General features: G+C 43.8%; 1 protein-coding gene across 4 annotated transcripts in view; it reads left to right on the top strand.

Moving 5' to 3' along the window:
- Positions 1 to 15533, top strand: part of PDE2A (phosphodiesterase 2A) — a 762902-nt gene that overhangs the window by 608061 nt on the left and 139308 nt on the right. For all 4 annotated transcript variants that reach the window (XR_008889432.1, XM_056561064.1, XM_056561065.1 and 1 more), the window contains 3 exons: positions 331 to 390; positions 9074 to 9233; positions 12149 to 12201. Coding sequence is in view for 3 of the 4 variants with exons in the window: in XM_056561064.1 (XP_056417039.1) it covers positions 331 to 390; positions 9074 to 9233; positions 12149 to 12201 (273 nt within the window). In the remaining variant the exon portion in view is untranslated. The remainder of the gene's footprint in view (positions 1 to 330; positions 391 to 9073; positions 9234 to 12148; positions 12202 to 15533) is intronic.

Here is a 15533-nt window from a genome sequence, read left to right on the forward strand (position 1 = left end):
AGTGACGGATTTCATCGGCTGCCGTACAGATCACGTAGTCTACGGAATGTTGCACTTTATGGAATGAAAACGTTTTCTACACTACGAGACTGGTGAGTGCCATTCGTCTTCCTACTTTTCTATGTCTTTATATTAGGATCCAGTCCAGGTGACGTATTACCAGTCTCTTCTTTACTATGTTTTATTCTTGCGATCATGCGACGCCTCCTTCTACTTGAGTCTCTTATCTTTGTTTGTCTCGTTGCTTTTCCCAGAAGCCTCTTTGTTGGACGTGTTTTGATCCCATGTTGTGTATAATATCATTGTAATTCATCGCTCCTTGTATTTCAGATGCACTGCGGTCAGCTGAGCGACTACGATGAACAGAATCTGCGCACACTGGAAAAACACGTAAGTCATTTCAGGGCAATTTGGGGGTGAAGAGATGCTCCTCCCCCTCTCAGATCAGGCAGACAAAATGTACACTCCACTCCAGCTCTATCTGTATACTGCTGCTATCTCTATAGGATGAGGATATATAGTAGTTATACACCTCCGTCCATCTATATCTGTATACTGCTGCTGCTATTTTTATGGGATCAGGATATATAGGTGTTATACACCTCCCCTCCAGCTCTATCTATATACTGCTCCTATCTCTATGGAATCAGTATATATAGTAATTATTTCCCTCCCCTCCAGCTCTATCTGTATACTGCTGCTATCTCTATGGAATCAGGATATATGGTAGTTATTTCCCTCCCCTCCAGCTCTATCTGTATACTGCTGCTATCTCTATGGAATCAGGATATATAGTAGTTATTTCCCTCCCCTCCAGCTCTATCTGTATACTGTTGCTATCTCTATGGAATCAGGATATATGGTAGTTATACATCTCCCCTCCAGCTCTATCCGTATACTGCTGCTATCTCTATGGAATCAGGATATATGGTAGTTATACACCTCTCCTCCAGCTCTATCTGTATACTGCTGCTATCTCTATGGAATCAGGATATATGGTAGTTATTTCCCTCCCCTCCAGCTCTATCTGTATACTGCTGCTATCTCTATGGAATCAGGATATATGGTAGTTATACACCTCCCATGAGGCTGTGTTCGCATGTAAAAAATTTTTTACTGGGTTTTTCCCTAAAGTTGCTGCAAAAATGTTGATATTTTACAGCAATTATGTAAATCACAGTAAAAGCATTTTTACAGTGAACTGGGAAAATTGTAGTAATACAGTCAAACTATTAAAATGTGTGAAGAATGTAAATAAATAATAATGTGTGAACTCGGCCAAAAAGACTTTAGATCTTCATAAAACACCTAAGGATGCGTTCACACGGCCGTCTGTCCCCGTTTTTCTCCCCCCATTTAGGTTCCGTTGTGGCTGCTTGTAAACAAATGGCAAATGGTTGTAAAATAAAGGAGATGTCCTGTGTGGACTATTCTTATTCCATCCTGTCCGGGCTGCAAAAAAAGAGAAAACAAACTTTCACTTACCTTCCTACGTTCCCCCGGAGCTCCGCAACAGCTGATCGGTCGGCCGGGCTGACTGCTTCCTACTTCCCTTAGCCCGGGACGTCACACGGTGCTTCAGCCTATCACCGGCTGAGGCGGGACATCACTGCGGCCGGTGATAGGCTGCAGCGCCGTGTGACGTCCCAGGCTAAGAGAAGTAGTAAGTAGATAGCCCGGCCGACCGATCAGCTGTTGCGGAGCTCCAGGGGAACGTAGGAAGGTAAGTGAAAGTTTGTTTTCTCTTTTTTTGCAGCCCGGACAGGATGGAATAAGAATAGTCGGTACCGTACATCTCCTGTTATCCAATTGTTGTCAGTGGTATTTTTTTTTACAGTCCTTTTACATCCGTTTGCACTTGTCTGCGCTCATTTCCAATTTTTAACGGGAGAAAAGACGGCGCATGCAGTATTTTTTCTCCCGTCAAAAAAAAAAAACAGAACAAAAAACGGATACGGTAAATTTAACATTGAGGTCTATGGAAAACGGATGAGCCTTTAACCTCTTAAGGACTCAGGGCGTTCCTGTACGCCCTGAGTCCACTCCCTTTCTATAATGCGGGGCCACGCGGGTTATAGTGGGTCGGTCCCGGCTAATAGCACGCAGCACTGATCACTGTGCCACGCGCTATTAACCCTTTAGATGCGACATTAAAAGTTGATTGCCGTGTCTAAAGTGAAAGTAAACTACCCTGGCTAGCTCATTGGGCTGTTCGGGATCGCCGCGGTCAAATTGCGGCATCCTGAACAACTGGAACACACAAGGAGGGTCCCTACCTTCCTCCTGTGTGTCTGATCTCTGAATGACTGCTCAATGCCTGAGATCCAGACAAGCTGCAGAATCATTGATCAGTGTTATCCTATGGGATAACAATGATCAATGTAAAAGATAAGAATGTGCAGTGTTATAACCCCCTATGGGATAACAATGATCGGTATAAGAGATCAGTGTGTGCAGTGTTATAGTCCTCTATGGGATAACAATGATCAATGTAAAAGATAAGAATGTGCAGTGTTATAACCCCCTATGGGATAACAATGATCAGTATAAGAGATCAGTGTGTGCAGTGTTATAGGCTCCTATGGGATAACAATGATCAGTATAAGAGATCAGTGTGTGCAGTGTTATAGTCCCCTATGGGATAACAATGATCAATGTAAAAGATCAGTGTGTGCAGTGTTATAGTCCCCTATGGGATAACAATGATCAATGTAAAAGATAATTGTGTGCAGTGTTATAGTCTCCTATGGGATAACAATAATCAGTGTAAAAGATCAGTGTGTGCAGTGTATAATCTCCTATGGGATAACAATGATCAATGTAAAAGATCAGTGTGTGCAGTGTTATAGTTCCCTATGGGATAACAATGATCAATGTAAAAGATCAGTGTGTGCAGTGTTATAGTCCCCTATGGGATAACAATGATCAATGTAAGAGATCAGTATGTGCAGTGTTATAGCCCCCTATGGGATAACAATGACCAATGTAAAAGATCAGTGTATGCAGTTTTATAGCCCCCTATGGGATAACAATGATCAGTATAAGAGATCAGTGTGTGCAGTGTTATAGTCCCCTATGGGATAACAATGATCAATGTAAAAGATCAGTGTGTGCAGTGTTACAGCCCCTTATGGGATAACAATTATCTATGTAAAAGATCAGTGTGTGCAGTGTTATAGCCTCCTATGGGATAACAATGATCAATGTAAAAGATCAGTGTGTACAGTGTTATAGCCCCCTATGGAATAACAATGATCAATGTAAAAGATGTGTGTGCAGTGTTGTAGCCTCCTATGGGATAACAATGATCAATGTAAAAGATCAGTGTGTACAGTGTTATAGCCCCCTATGGAATAACAATGATCAATGTAAAAGATCAGTGTGTGCAGTGTTATAGGTCCCTATGGGAGCTATAACATTGCAAAAAAGAAGTGAAAAAAAGTTAATAAAGATGATTTAACCCATTCCCTAATAAAAGTTTGAATAATAAAAATATAAATAAACATAAACGTATGTGGTATCGCCGCATGCAGAAATGTCCGAATTATAAAAATATATCATTAATTAAACCGCACGGTCAATGGCGTACGTGCAAAGAAATTCCAAAGTCACTTTTTATATCATGAAAAAATGAATAAAAAGCGATCAAAAAGTCGGATCAATACAAAAATGTTACCACTAAAAACTTCAAATCACGGCGCAAAAATGGATCCCTCATACCGCCCCGTACTCAGAAAAATAAAAACGTATTAATTAGTTATGATTTTTTGCAGTAGTACGACAAAATCCAAAATTACAAAATGTCGTTTTTTCTTCAATTTTGTCGCACAATGAATTTTTTTTTTCGGTTCACCATAGATTTTTGGGTAAAATGACTGATGTCATTACAAAGTAGAATTGGTGGAGCAAAAAATAAGCCATAATATGGAATTTTAGGTGCAAAATTATGATTTTTTTTTAAGGTAAGAAGGAAAAAACGAAAGTGTAAAAACGGAAAAACCCTTAAGGGGTTAATGTAATCCGTTTGCATCAGTTTTTTCAATCTGTTTTTTGATCCGTCTTTACTCCTTAGCACGCTCAGAACAAAAAGATTTTTTTTTGGCTTATTAACTGAACAATAACGGATCCAAGCGGATAACATCCATTTGCATCGGTTATTGTCCGTTTTTTTTTAAATTCCATTTTTATTTTGGACAGGAGAAGAACGGGACGGGTGTAGACGGCCGTGTGAACGCAGCCTAAATTGTGATTATAGGTCAAATCACTTTCGCTTTAATACTCAACTCACTTTGTATAAGAAAATGCATCAAAACTGCATGTAATGTAAACTGACCCCAACCAACTTGTGAGTCTAATCACCTGGGTGACCTCCAGTACCAGCAGCCTAATTAGATGACCAGGTGCAGTGATCAGACTCCACCCCTTTATCTGCTAAGCCAGAGGATTCATAGGCAGCATTAGGATATGATTTCTGTGATAGAATTGCAATCGGTATGCCTGTAACCCATGCCTGCCACATCAGCTACAACAGGAAAGCACAATACACACACATAAGAACCTCTTCAATATTCTCTAATGATAGCCTGTGCTGCACTATAGAACCAAAAAAATAAAAATCCCGGAGTGCTTCTTTAGACAGATACTTTGTCCCAGTTTTGACGCATCCTTGGTTTGGTCTCTTGTCCCTCCCCCACCTGCTCCTGGGAGCCTTCCAAATCCATAGGATGAGCCGCTCCGGAGGAGGAAACCCTGCAGCCGAGGGAGAAATTAAAATTTCATAAGATTAAAGTTAATCATTTCCAGTGCAACAAAGACGATTGACAGGTTAATCAAATGAGAGAAGGAGCGGGCGGAGGCGGGCACCACGTACCGTCTTATTCAATCTGATAGGGCGGCCCATCCCCCACAGGTACCGCGCCGTATCTGGATTCTATAGTAAGAGATTGAGCTGTTTGTTCTCTTTTCTGCTGAATCTGAGATAGAGAACTCCCAAAAAAATAATAAAATAATAAAAATCATTTGGTTAATTTCAGCGGCGGTATCTGGAGTACGGAGATTCTGTATCATTTTTGCGCTTATCATAATTGACTTTTTTAATTCCTTTGTTAATTCTAGTTGTGAAATTTTGTGTAACTTTGAAATTTATTGAAAGACTAGCTGGGTACTCGGCATTGCCCGGATTTTCCTTCCTAATCCTTGTTGTGGAGGAAAATCAACAAAGGAGGAAGCTTTTGACTTCATATCCCGTCCTCATATATTGTTGTCATATCATCCTATCCCGACCTCCTATCCCTACCTCCTATCCCAACCTCCTATCTCGACCTCCTATCCCGACCTCCTATCCCGACCTCCTATCTTGACCTCCTATCCCAACCTCCTATCCCGACCTCCTATCCCGACCTCCTATCCCTACCTCATATCCCGTCCTCCTATCTCGACCTCCTATCTCGACCTCCTATCCTATCTCATATCCCCTCCTCATATCCCATCCTCCTATCCCGACCTGACTCTGCTGACCCTGCCCTCTAATGATAATGAGATGACTCTGCTGACCCTGCCCTCTAATGATAATGAGATGACTCTGCTGACCCCACCCTCTATTGATAATGAGATGACTCTGCTGACCCCGCCCTCTAATGATAATGAGATGACTCTGCTGACCCCTCCCTCTAATGATAATGAGATGACTCTGCTGACCCCACCCTCTATTGATAATGAGATGACTCTGCTGACCCCGCCCTCTAATGATAATGAGATGACTCTGCTGACCCCACCCTCTATTGATAATGAGATGACTCTGCTGACCCTGCCCTCTAATGATAATGAGATGATTCTCCTGACCCCGCCCTCTAATGATAATGAGATGACTCTGCTGACCCCGCCCTCTAATGATAATGAGATGACTCTGCTGACCCCACCCTCTATTGATAATGAGATGACTCTGCTGACCCCTCCCTCTAATGATAATGAGATGACACTGCTGACCCCGCCCTCTAATGATAATGAGATGACTCTGCTGACCCCGCCCTCTAATGATAATGAGATGACACTGCTGACGCCACCCTCTATTGATAATGAGATGACTCTGCTGACCCCGCCCTCTAATCATAATAAGATGACTCTACTGACCCCGACCTCTAATTATAATCAGATGACTCTGCTGACCCCGCCCTCTAATGATAATGAGATGACACTGCTGACCCCACCCTCTAATGATAATGAGATTACTCTGCTGACCCTGTCCTCTAATGATAATGAGAGGACTCTGCTGACCCCTCCCTCTAATGATAATGAGATGACTCCTGACCCCTCCCTCTTATGATAATGAGATGACACTGCTGACCCGGCCCTTTTATGATAATGAGATGACACTGCTGACCCCGCCCTCTAATGATAATGAGATGACTCTGCTTACCCCGCCCTCTAATGATAATGAGATGACTCTGCTGACCCCGCCCTCTAATGATAATGAGATGACACTGCTCACCCCTCCCTCTAATGATAATGAGATGACATGCTGACTCCACCCTCTAAGGAAAATGAGATGACACTGCTGACCCCGCCCTCTAATGATAATGAGATGACACTGCTGACCCCTCCCACTAATGTTAATGAGATGACACTGCTGACCCCGCCCTCTGATAATGAGATCACTATCCTGACCCCTCCCTCTAATAATAATGAGATGACTCTGCTAACCCCACCCTCTAATGATAATGAGATGACACTGCTGACCGTGCCCTCTAATGATAATGAGATGACACTGCTGACCCCGCCCTCTTATGATAATCCGATGACTCTGCTGACCCCGCCCTCTAATGATAATGAGATGACTCTCCTGACTCCTCCCTCTTATGATAATGAGATGACACTGCTGACCCCGCCCTCTAATGATAATGAGATGACTCTGCTGACTCCTCCCTCTTATGATAATGAGTTGACACTGCTGACCCCACCCTTTTATGATAATGAGATTACTCTGATGACCCCGCCCTCTAATGATAATGAGATGACACTGCTGACTCCACCCTCTAATGAAAATGAGATGACACTGCTGACCCCGCCCTCTAATGATAATGAGATGACTCTGCTGACCCCGCCCTCTAATGATAATGAGATGACTCTGCTGACCCCACCCTCTATTGATAATGAGATGACTCTGCTGACCCCTCCCTCTAATGATAATGAGATGACACTGCTGACCCCGCCCTCTAATGATAATGAGATGACTCTGCTGACCCCGCCCTCTAATGATAATGAGATGACACTGCTGACCCCACCCTCTATTGATAATGAGATGACTCTGCTGACCCCGCCCTCTAATCATAATAAGATGACTCTACTGACCCCGACCTCTAATTATAATCAGATGACTCTGCTGACCCCGCCCTCTAATGATAATGAGATGACACTGCTGACCCCACCCTCTAATGATAATGAGATTACTCTGCTGACCCTGTCCTCTAATGATAATGAGAGGACTCTGCTGACCCCTCCCTCTAATGATAATGAGATGACTCCTGACCCCTCCCTCTTATGATAATGAGATGACACTGCTGACCCGGCCCTTTTATGATAATGAGATGACACTGCTGACCCCGCCCTCTAATGATAATGAGATGACTCTGCTTACCCCGCCCTCTAATGATAATGAGATGACTCTGCTGACCCCGCCCTCTAATGATAATGAGATGACACTGCTCACCCCTCCCTCTAATGATAATGAGATGACATGCTGACTCCACCCTCTAAGGAAAATGAGATGACACTGCTGACCCCGCCCTCTAATGATAATGAGATGACACTGCTGACCCCTCCCACTAATGTTAATGAGATGACACTGCTGACCCCGCCCTCTGATAATGAGATCACTATCCTGACCCCTCCCTCTAATAATAATGAGATGACTCTGCTAACCCCACCCTCTAATGATAATGAGATGACACTGCTGACCGTGCCCTCTAATGATAATGAGATGACACTGCTGACCCCGCCCTCTTATGATAATCCGATGACTCTGCTGACCCCGCCCTCTAATGATAATGAGATGACTCTCCTGACTCCTCCCTCTTATGATAATGAGATGACACTGCTGACCCCGCCCTCTAATGATAATGAGATGACTCTGCTGACTCCTCCCTCTTATGATAATGAGTTGACACTGCTGACCCCACCCTTTTATGATAATGAGATTACTCTGATGACCCCGCCCTCTAATGATAATGAGATGACACTGCTGACTCCACCCTCTAATGAAAATGAGATGACACTGCTGACCCCGCCCTCTAATGATAATGAGATGACTCTGCTGACCCCACCCTCTAATGATAATGAGATGACTCTGCTGACCCCACCCTCTAATGATAATGAGATGACACTGCTGACCCCGCCCTCTAATGATAATGAGATGACACTGCTGACCCCTCCCTCTAATGAAAATGAGATGACACTGCTGACCCCTCCCTCTAATGATAATGAGATGACACTGCTGATCCCACCCTCTTATGATAATGAGATGACTCTGTTGACCCCGCCCTCTTATGATAATCCCATGACACTGCTGACCCCGCCCTCTAATGATGAGATGACTCTGCTGACCCCGCCCTCTAATGATAATGCGATGACACTGCTGACCCCGCCCTCTTATCATAATGCGATGACACTGCTGACCCCGCCCTCTAATGATAAGGAGATGACTCTGCTGACCCCGCCCTCTTATGATAATCCGATGACACTGCTGACCCCACCCTCTTATGATAATCCGATGACACTGCTGACCCCGCCCTCTAATGATAATGAGATGACACTGCTGACCCCGCCCTCTTATGATATTCCGATGACACTGCTGACCCCTCCCTCTTATGATAATCCGATGACACTGCTGACCCCGCCCTCTTATGATAATCCGATGACACTGCTGACCCCGCCCTCTTATGATAATCCGATGACACTGCTGACCCCGCCCTCTTATGATAATCCGATGACACTGCTGACCCCGCCCTCTTATGATAATCCGATGACACTGCTGACCCCGCCCTCCTCTGTGATGACAGGATATGTTTGTGTTCCTCAGATGGTGGTGGCCTGTAAGCGGGTGCTGGCGGTCCAGAAGTTACAGCCGTGGCCCCAAGTCAGTCTGTCCGTGGGCTCCTCAGAAAAGTCGGTGGTCAAACTAGAACCTGTGCAGAGTGAAAATTACGATGAACTGGACCGAAAGATCCTGCAGTTATGTGGTACGAGATGTGTTTTATTCTATGTACTAAACCTCTGTTCATACTGAGCTTCCTGGTTCATGACTTGTATAGCTACAGTGAAGACACCTACACAGGCCGGACTGTACGAGGAAGGGAGCCAGACACTATATATAACATAGTAATACAACTCATATAATGGTAATGTATAGAACCCGCACAACAGCTCTAAGTAGAGCCAACATAATACTGCCATATAGAGCCAACATAATACTGCCATATAGAGCCCATATAATACTGCCATATAGAGCCCATATAATACTGCCATATAGAGCCCATATAATACTGCCGTATAGAACCCATATAATACTGCCATATAGAGCCCATATAATACTGCCGTATAGAGCCCATATAATACTGCCATATAGAGCCAACATAATACTGCCGTATAGAACCCATATAATACTGCCGTATAGAGCCCATATAATACTGCCATATAGAGCCCATATAATACTGCCATATAGAGCCCATATAATACTGCCATATAGAGCCCATATAATACTGCCATATAGAGCCCATATAATACTGCCATATAGAGCCCATATAATACTGCCGTATAGAGCCCATATAATACTGCCAAATAGAGCCCATATAATACTGCCATATAGAGCCCATATAATACTGCCAAATAGAGCCAACATAATACTGCCATATAGAGCCCATATAATACTGCCATATAGAGCCCATATAATACTGTCATATAGAGCCAACATAATACTGCCAAATAGAGCCAACATAATACTGCCATATAGAGCCCATATAATACTGCTGTATAGAGCCCATATAATACTGCTGTATAGAGCCCATATAATACTGCTGTATAGAGCCCATATAATACTGCCGTATAGAGCCCATATAATACTGCCGTATAGAGCCCATATAATACTGCCAAATAGAGCCCATATAATACTGCCATATAGAGCCCATATAATACTGCCGTATAGAGCCCATATAATACTGCCAAATAGAGCCCATATAATACTGCCAAATAGAGCCCATATAATACTGCCATATAGAGCCCATATAATACTGCCATATAGAGCGCATATAATACTGTCATATAGAGCCCATATAATACTGCCATATAGAGCCCATATAATACTGCCGTATAGAGCCCATATAATACTGCCGTATAGAGCCCATATAATACTGCCGTATAGAGCCCATATAATACTGCCGTATAGAGCCCATATAATACTGCCGTATAGAGCCCATATAATACTGCCATATAGAGCCCATATAATACTGCCATATAGAGCGCATATAATACTGCCACATAGAGCCCATATAATACTGCCACATAGAGCCCATATAATACTTCTATATAGAGCCCATATAATACTGCCACATAGAGCCCATATAATACTGCCACATAGAGCCCATATAATACTGCCATATAGAGCCCATATAATACTGCCGTATAGAGCCCATATAATACTGCCGTATAGAGCGCATATAATACTGCCGTATAGAACCCATATAATACTGCCGCATAGAGCCCATATAATACTGCCGTATAGAGCCCATGTAATACTGCCATAAAGAGCCCATATAATACTGCCGTATAGAGCCCATATAATACTGCCGTATAGAGCCCATATAATACTGCCGTATAGAGCCCATATAATACTGCCATATAGAGCCCATATAATACTGCCATATAGAGCCCATATAATACTGCCATATAGAGCCCATATAATACTGCCATATAGAGCCCATATAATACTGTCATATAGAGCCCATATAACACTGCCATATAGAGCCCATATAATACTGCCGTATAGAGCCCATATAATACTGCCATATAGAGCCCATATAATACTGCCATATAGAGCCCATGTAATACTGCCATATAGAGCCCATATAATACTGCCATATAGAGCCCATATAATACTGCCATATAGAGCCCATATAATACTGCCATATAGAGCCCATATTATACTGCCATATAGAGCCCATATAATACTGCCATATAGAGCGCATATAATACTGCCACATAGAGCCCATATAATACTGCCACATAGAGCCCATATAATACTGCCATATAGAGCCCATATAATACTGCCACATAGAGCCCATATAATACTGACATATAGAGCCCATATAATACTGCTATATAGAGCCCATATAATACTGCCGTATAGAGCCCATATAATACTGCTATATAGAGCCCATATAATACTGCCACATAGAGCCCATATAATACTGCCGTATAGAGCCCATATAATACTGCCATATAGAGCCCATATAATACTGCCATATAGAGCCCATGTAATACTGCCATATAGAGCCCATATAATACTGCCATATAGAGCCCATATAATACTGCCATATAGAGCCCATATAATACTGCCATATAGAGCCCATATTATACTGCCATATAGAGCCCATATAATACTGCCATATAGAGCGCATATAATACTGCCATATAGAGCCCATATAATACTGCCATATAGAGCCCATATAATACTGCCATATAGAGCCCATATTATACTGCCATATAGAGCCCATATAATACTGCCATATAGAGCGCATATAATACTGCCATATAGAGCCCATATAATACTGCCATATAGAGCGCATATAATACTGCCATATAGAGCCCATATAATACTGCCATATAGAGCCCATATAATACTGCCACATAGAGCCCATATAATACTGCCACATAGAGCCCATATAATACTGCCATATAGAGCCCATATAATACTGCCACATAGAGCCCATATAATACTGACATATAGAGCCCATATAATACTGCTATATAGAGCCCATATAATACTGCCATATAGAGCCCATATAATACTGCCATATAGAGCCCATATAATACTGCCATATAGAGCCCATGTTACTTGTTCTATGTGATCCACTGATGTGAACCTGTGTGTCGTCCTCAGGTGAACTCTATGATCTGGACGCGGCGTCTCTGCAGGTCAAAGTCATTCACTATGTGAGTATTTTATGACATCATATGGGGGATACAGGCAGCTGCATTGGGGCCCTGTAAAAATAAGGGGGGAGGGGGCACAGACCCAGGGGGTCCAAGAGAATATCGAAACAGAGAGGGGTCCTCCCAGTGCTCCCCAATGTTCTCATCCTGACATTAATTACATTTGTCTTTGCAGATTTTCCTTGAAAAAAAATGTTTAAAGGGGAACTCCGCCCACACACATCTTATCCCCTGTGCAAAGGATGGGGGATAAGATGTCTGATCCTGGGGGTCCTGCTGCTGGGACCCCCCACAATCTCCATGCAGCACAGTATGTTTAGAACGCTGGGTTGCCGTACCCGGAGGCGTGACATCACGCCACGCCCCCTCCATTCATGTCTATGGGAGGGGGCGTGGCGGCCGTCACGCCCCCTCTCATAGACATGAATGGAGGGGGGCGTGGTGTGACATTACGCCTCCGGGTACGGAAACCCTGCGCTCTAAACCTACTGTGCTGCACGGAGATTGTGGGACCCCTGCGATCAGACATCTTATCCCCCATCCTTTGCACAGGGGATAAGATGTGTGTGGGCGGAGTTCCCCTTTAATCTTCGAAAGTTCTAAAACTTTTTATTTTAAGATCTATTTTTTTTTTTTACCTAAACCTTGGTTTGTTACCTTGTTACAATGTAACCGTGTAGATAAGAGCTGTGAGGTGACACTGATACATTGTAACAAACCCCGGATCAGCGCTCCACCTCTTTTCTGTTGCCATTCACTTACAGCAAGCAGAGGTCTTGAAAAGCAACGAATAAATGAAGCATGAAGAAAGTGCGACAGATACTTATCCATATTGTTTCTCCCTGTTATCGGTTTATTGCACTATATATATATATATATATATATATATATATATACACACACTGTATACACTGCCAGGCCGTTCTGCCCCTCCCCCACGCTGTTAATAACCACCCCAGAACGTCAGGGACTGGACGGAGTAAATTAGTGGCGGTAAAATCATTGCTAATATCCAGACTACATGTATAATATCACTGCCAGTCAGCCCTCGCAGGGTAGACATGACATACGCCGACCCCTAAAGCCACGCAAAAGTCTTTATTCTGCTGAAGCAATTACCAGAGATGAGAAATAATAACATATAATTCATCATAATTCTGCGCAGGATACTGTATGTGTGAACACACCCTTAAGCTGTATATACTTAAAACTGCTGTATTGTGGTGGTGGTGGTGGTTGTTATTGTGGTTCCTGCAGTTAGGGTGGTGGCTGTTGTTGTGATTCTTGTGGCTGTTGTTGTGGTTGTTATCATGGTTCCTGTTGTTGGGATGGTTGTTATAGTGGTTCCTGTTGTTGGGATGGTTGTTATAGTGGTGGCTGTTGTTGGGGTGGTGGTTGTTATAGTGGTGGCTGTTGTTGGGGTGGTGGTTGTTATAATGGTGGCTGTTGTTGTGATGGTGGTTGTTATAGTGGTGGCTGTTGTTGAGGTGGTGGTTGTTATAGTGGTGGCTGTTGTTGGGGTGGTGGTTGTTATAGTGGTGGCTGTTGTTGGGGTGGTGGTTGTTATAGTGGTGGCTGTTGTTGAGGTGGTGGTTGTTATAGTGGTGGCTGTTGTTGTGATGGTGGTTGTTATAGTGGTTGCTGTTGTTGGGGTGGTGGTTGTTATAGTGGTGGCTGTTGTTGGGGTGGTGGTTGTTATAGTGGTGGCTGTTGTTGTGATGGTGGTTGTTATAGTGGTTGCTGTTGTTGGGGTGGTGGTTGTTATAGTGGTGGCTGTTGTTGGGGTGGTGGTTGTTATAGTGGTGGCTGTTGTTGAGGTGGTGGTTGTTATAGTGGTGGCTGTTGTTGGGGTGGTGGTTGTTATAGTGGTGGCTGTTGTTGGGTCGGTGATTGTTGTTGTGGCTGTTGTTGGGGTGGTGGTTGTTATAGTGGTGGCTGTTGTTGAGGTGGTGGTTGTTATAGTGGTTGCTGTTGTTGGGGTGGTGGTTGTTATAGTGGTGGCTGTTGTTGGGGGGGTGGTTGTTATAGTGGTTTCTGTTGGTGGTGGTTGTTATAGTGGTGGCTGTTGTTGGGATGGTTGTTATATTGGTGGTTGTTATAGTGGTTGCTGTTGTTGTAATGGTGGTTGTTATAGTGGTTGCTGTTGTTCGGTCTGTGATTGTTGTTGTGGCTGTTGTTGGGGTAGTGGTTGTTATAGTGGTGGCTGTTGTTGGGGTGGTGGTTGTTATAGTGGTGCTTGTTGTTGGGGTGGTGGTTGTTATAGTGGTGCTTGTTGTTGGGGTGGTGGTTGTTATAGTGGTTGCTGTTGTTGGGTCGGTGATTGTTGTAGCTGTTGTTGTGGTGGTGGTTTTTGTTATAGTTGTTGCTGTTGTTGGGGTGGTGGTTGTTATAGTGGTTGCTGTTGTTGGGGTGGTGGTTGTTATAGTGGCAGCTGTTGTTGCGGTGGTGGTTGTTATAGTGGTGGCTGTTGTTGGGGTGGTGGTTGTTATAGTGGTGTCTGTTGTTGGGGTGGTGGTGGCTATAGTGGTTGCTGTTGTTGGGGTGGTGGTTGTTATAGTGGTGGCTGTTGTTGAGGTGGTGGTTGTTATAGTGGTTGCTGTTGTTGGGGTGGTGGTGGTTGTTGTGGTTGTCTTTGTGTTTGCTGTCGTGGTTGTTTTTATTTTGTGGTTGCTGTTGTTGGGTGGGTGATTATTGTTGTGGCTGTTGTTGAGGTGGTTGTTGTTTTTGTGGTTACTGTTGTTGGGTTGGTGATTGTTGTTGTGGCTGTTGGTAAGGTGGTGGTTGTTATAGTGGTGGCTGTTGTTGGGTTGGGGGTTGTTGTAATGGTAGCTGTTGTTGGGTTGGGGGTTGTTATAGTGGTGGCTGTTGTTGGGGTGGTGGTTGTTATAGTGGTGGCTGTTGTTGGGGTGGTGGTTGTTATAGTGGTGGCTGGTGGTGGTTGTTATAGTGGTGGCTGTTGTTGGGGGGATGGGTGTTATAATGGTGGCTGTTGTTGGGGTGGTGGTTGTTATAGTGGTGGCTGTTGGGGTGGTGGTTATAGTGGCTGCTGTTGTTGGGGTGGTGATTATAGTGGTTGCTGTTGTTGGGGTGGTGATTATAGTGGTTGCTGTTGTTGGGGTGGTGATTATAGTGGTTGCTGTTGTTGGGGTGGTGGTTGTTATAGTGGTTGCTGTTGTTGGGGTGGTGGTTGTTATAGTGGTGGCTGTTGTTGGGGTGGTAGTTGTTATAGTGGTTGCTGTTGTTGTAATGGTGGTTGTTATAGTGGTTGCTGTTGTTGGGTCGGTGATTGTTGTTGTGGCTGTTGTTGAGGTAGTGGTTGTTATAGTGGTGGC

This window comes from Hyla sarda, chromosome 2 (assembly GCF_029499605.1).
Source record: "Hyla sarda isolate aHylSar1 chromosome 2, aHylSar1.hap1, whole genome shotgun sequence".
Taxonomy (NCBI): domain Eukaryota; kingdom Metazoa; phylum Chordata; class Amphibia; order Anura; family Hylidae; genus Hyla; species Hyla sarda.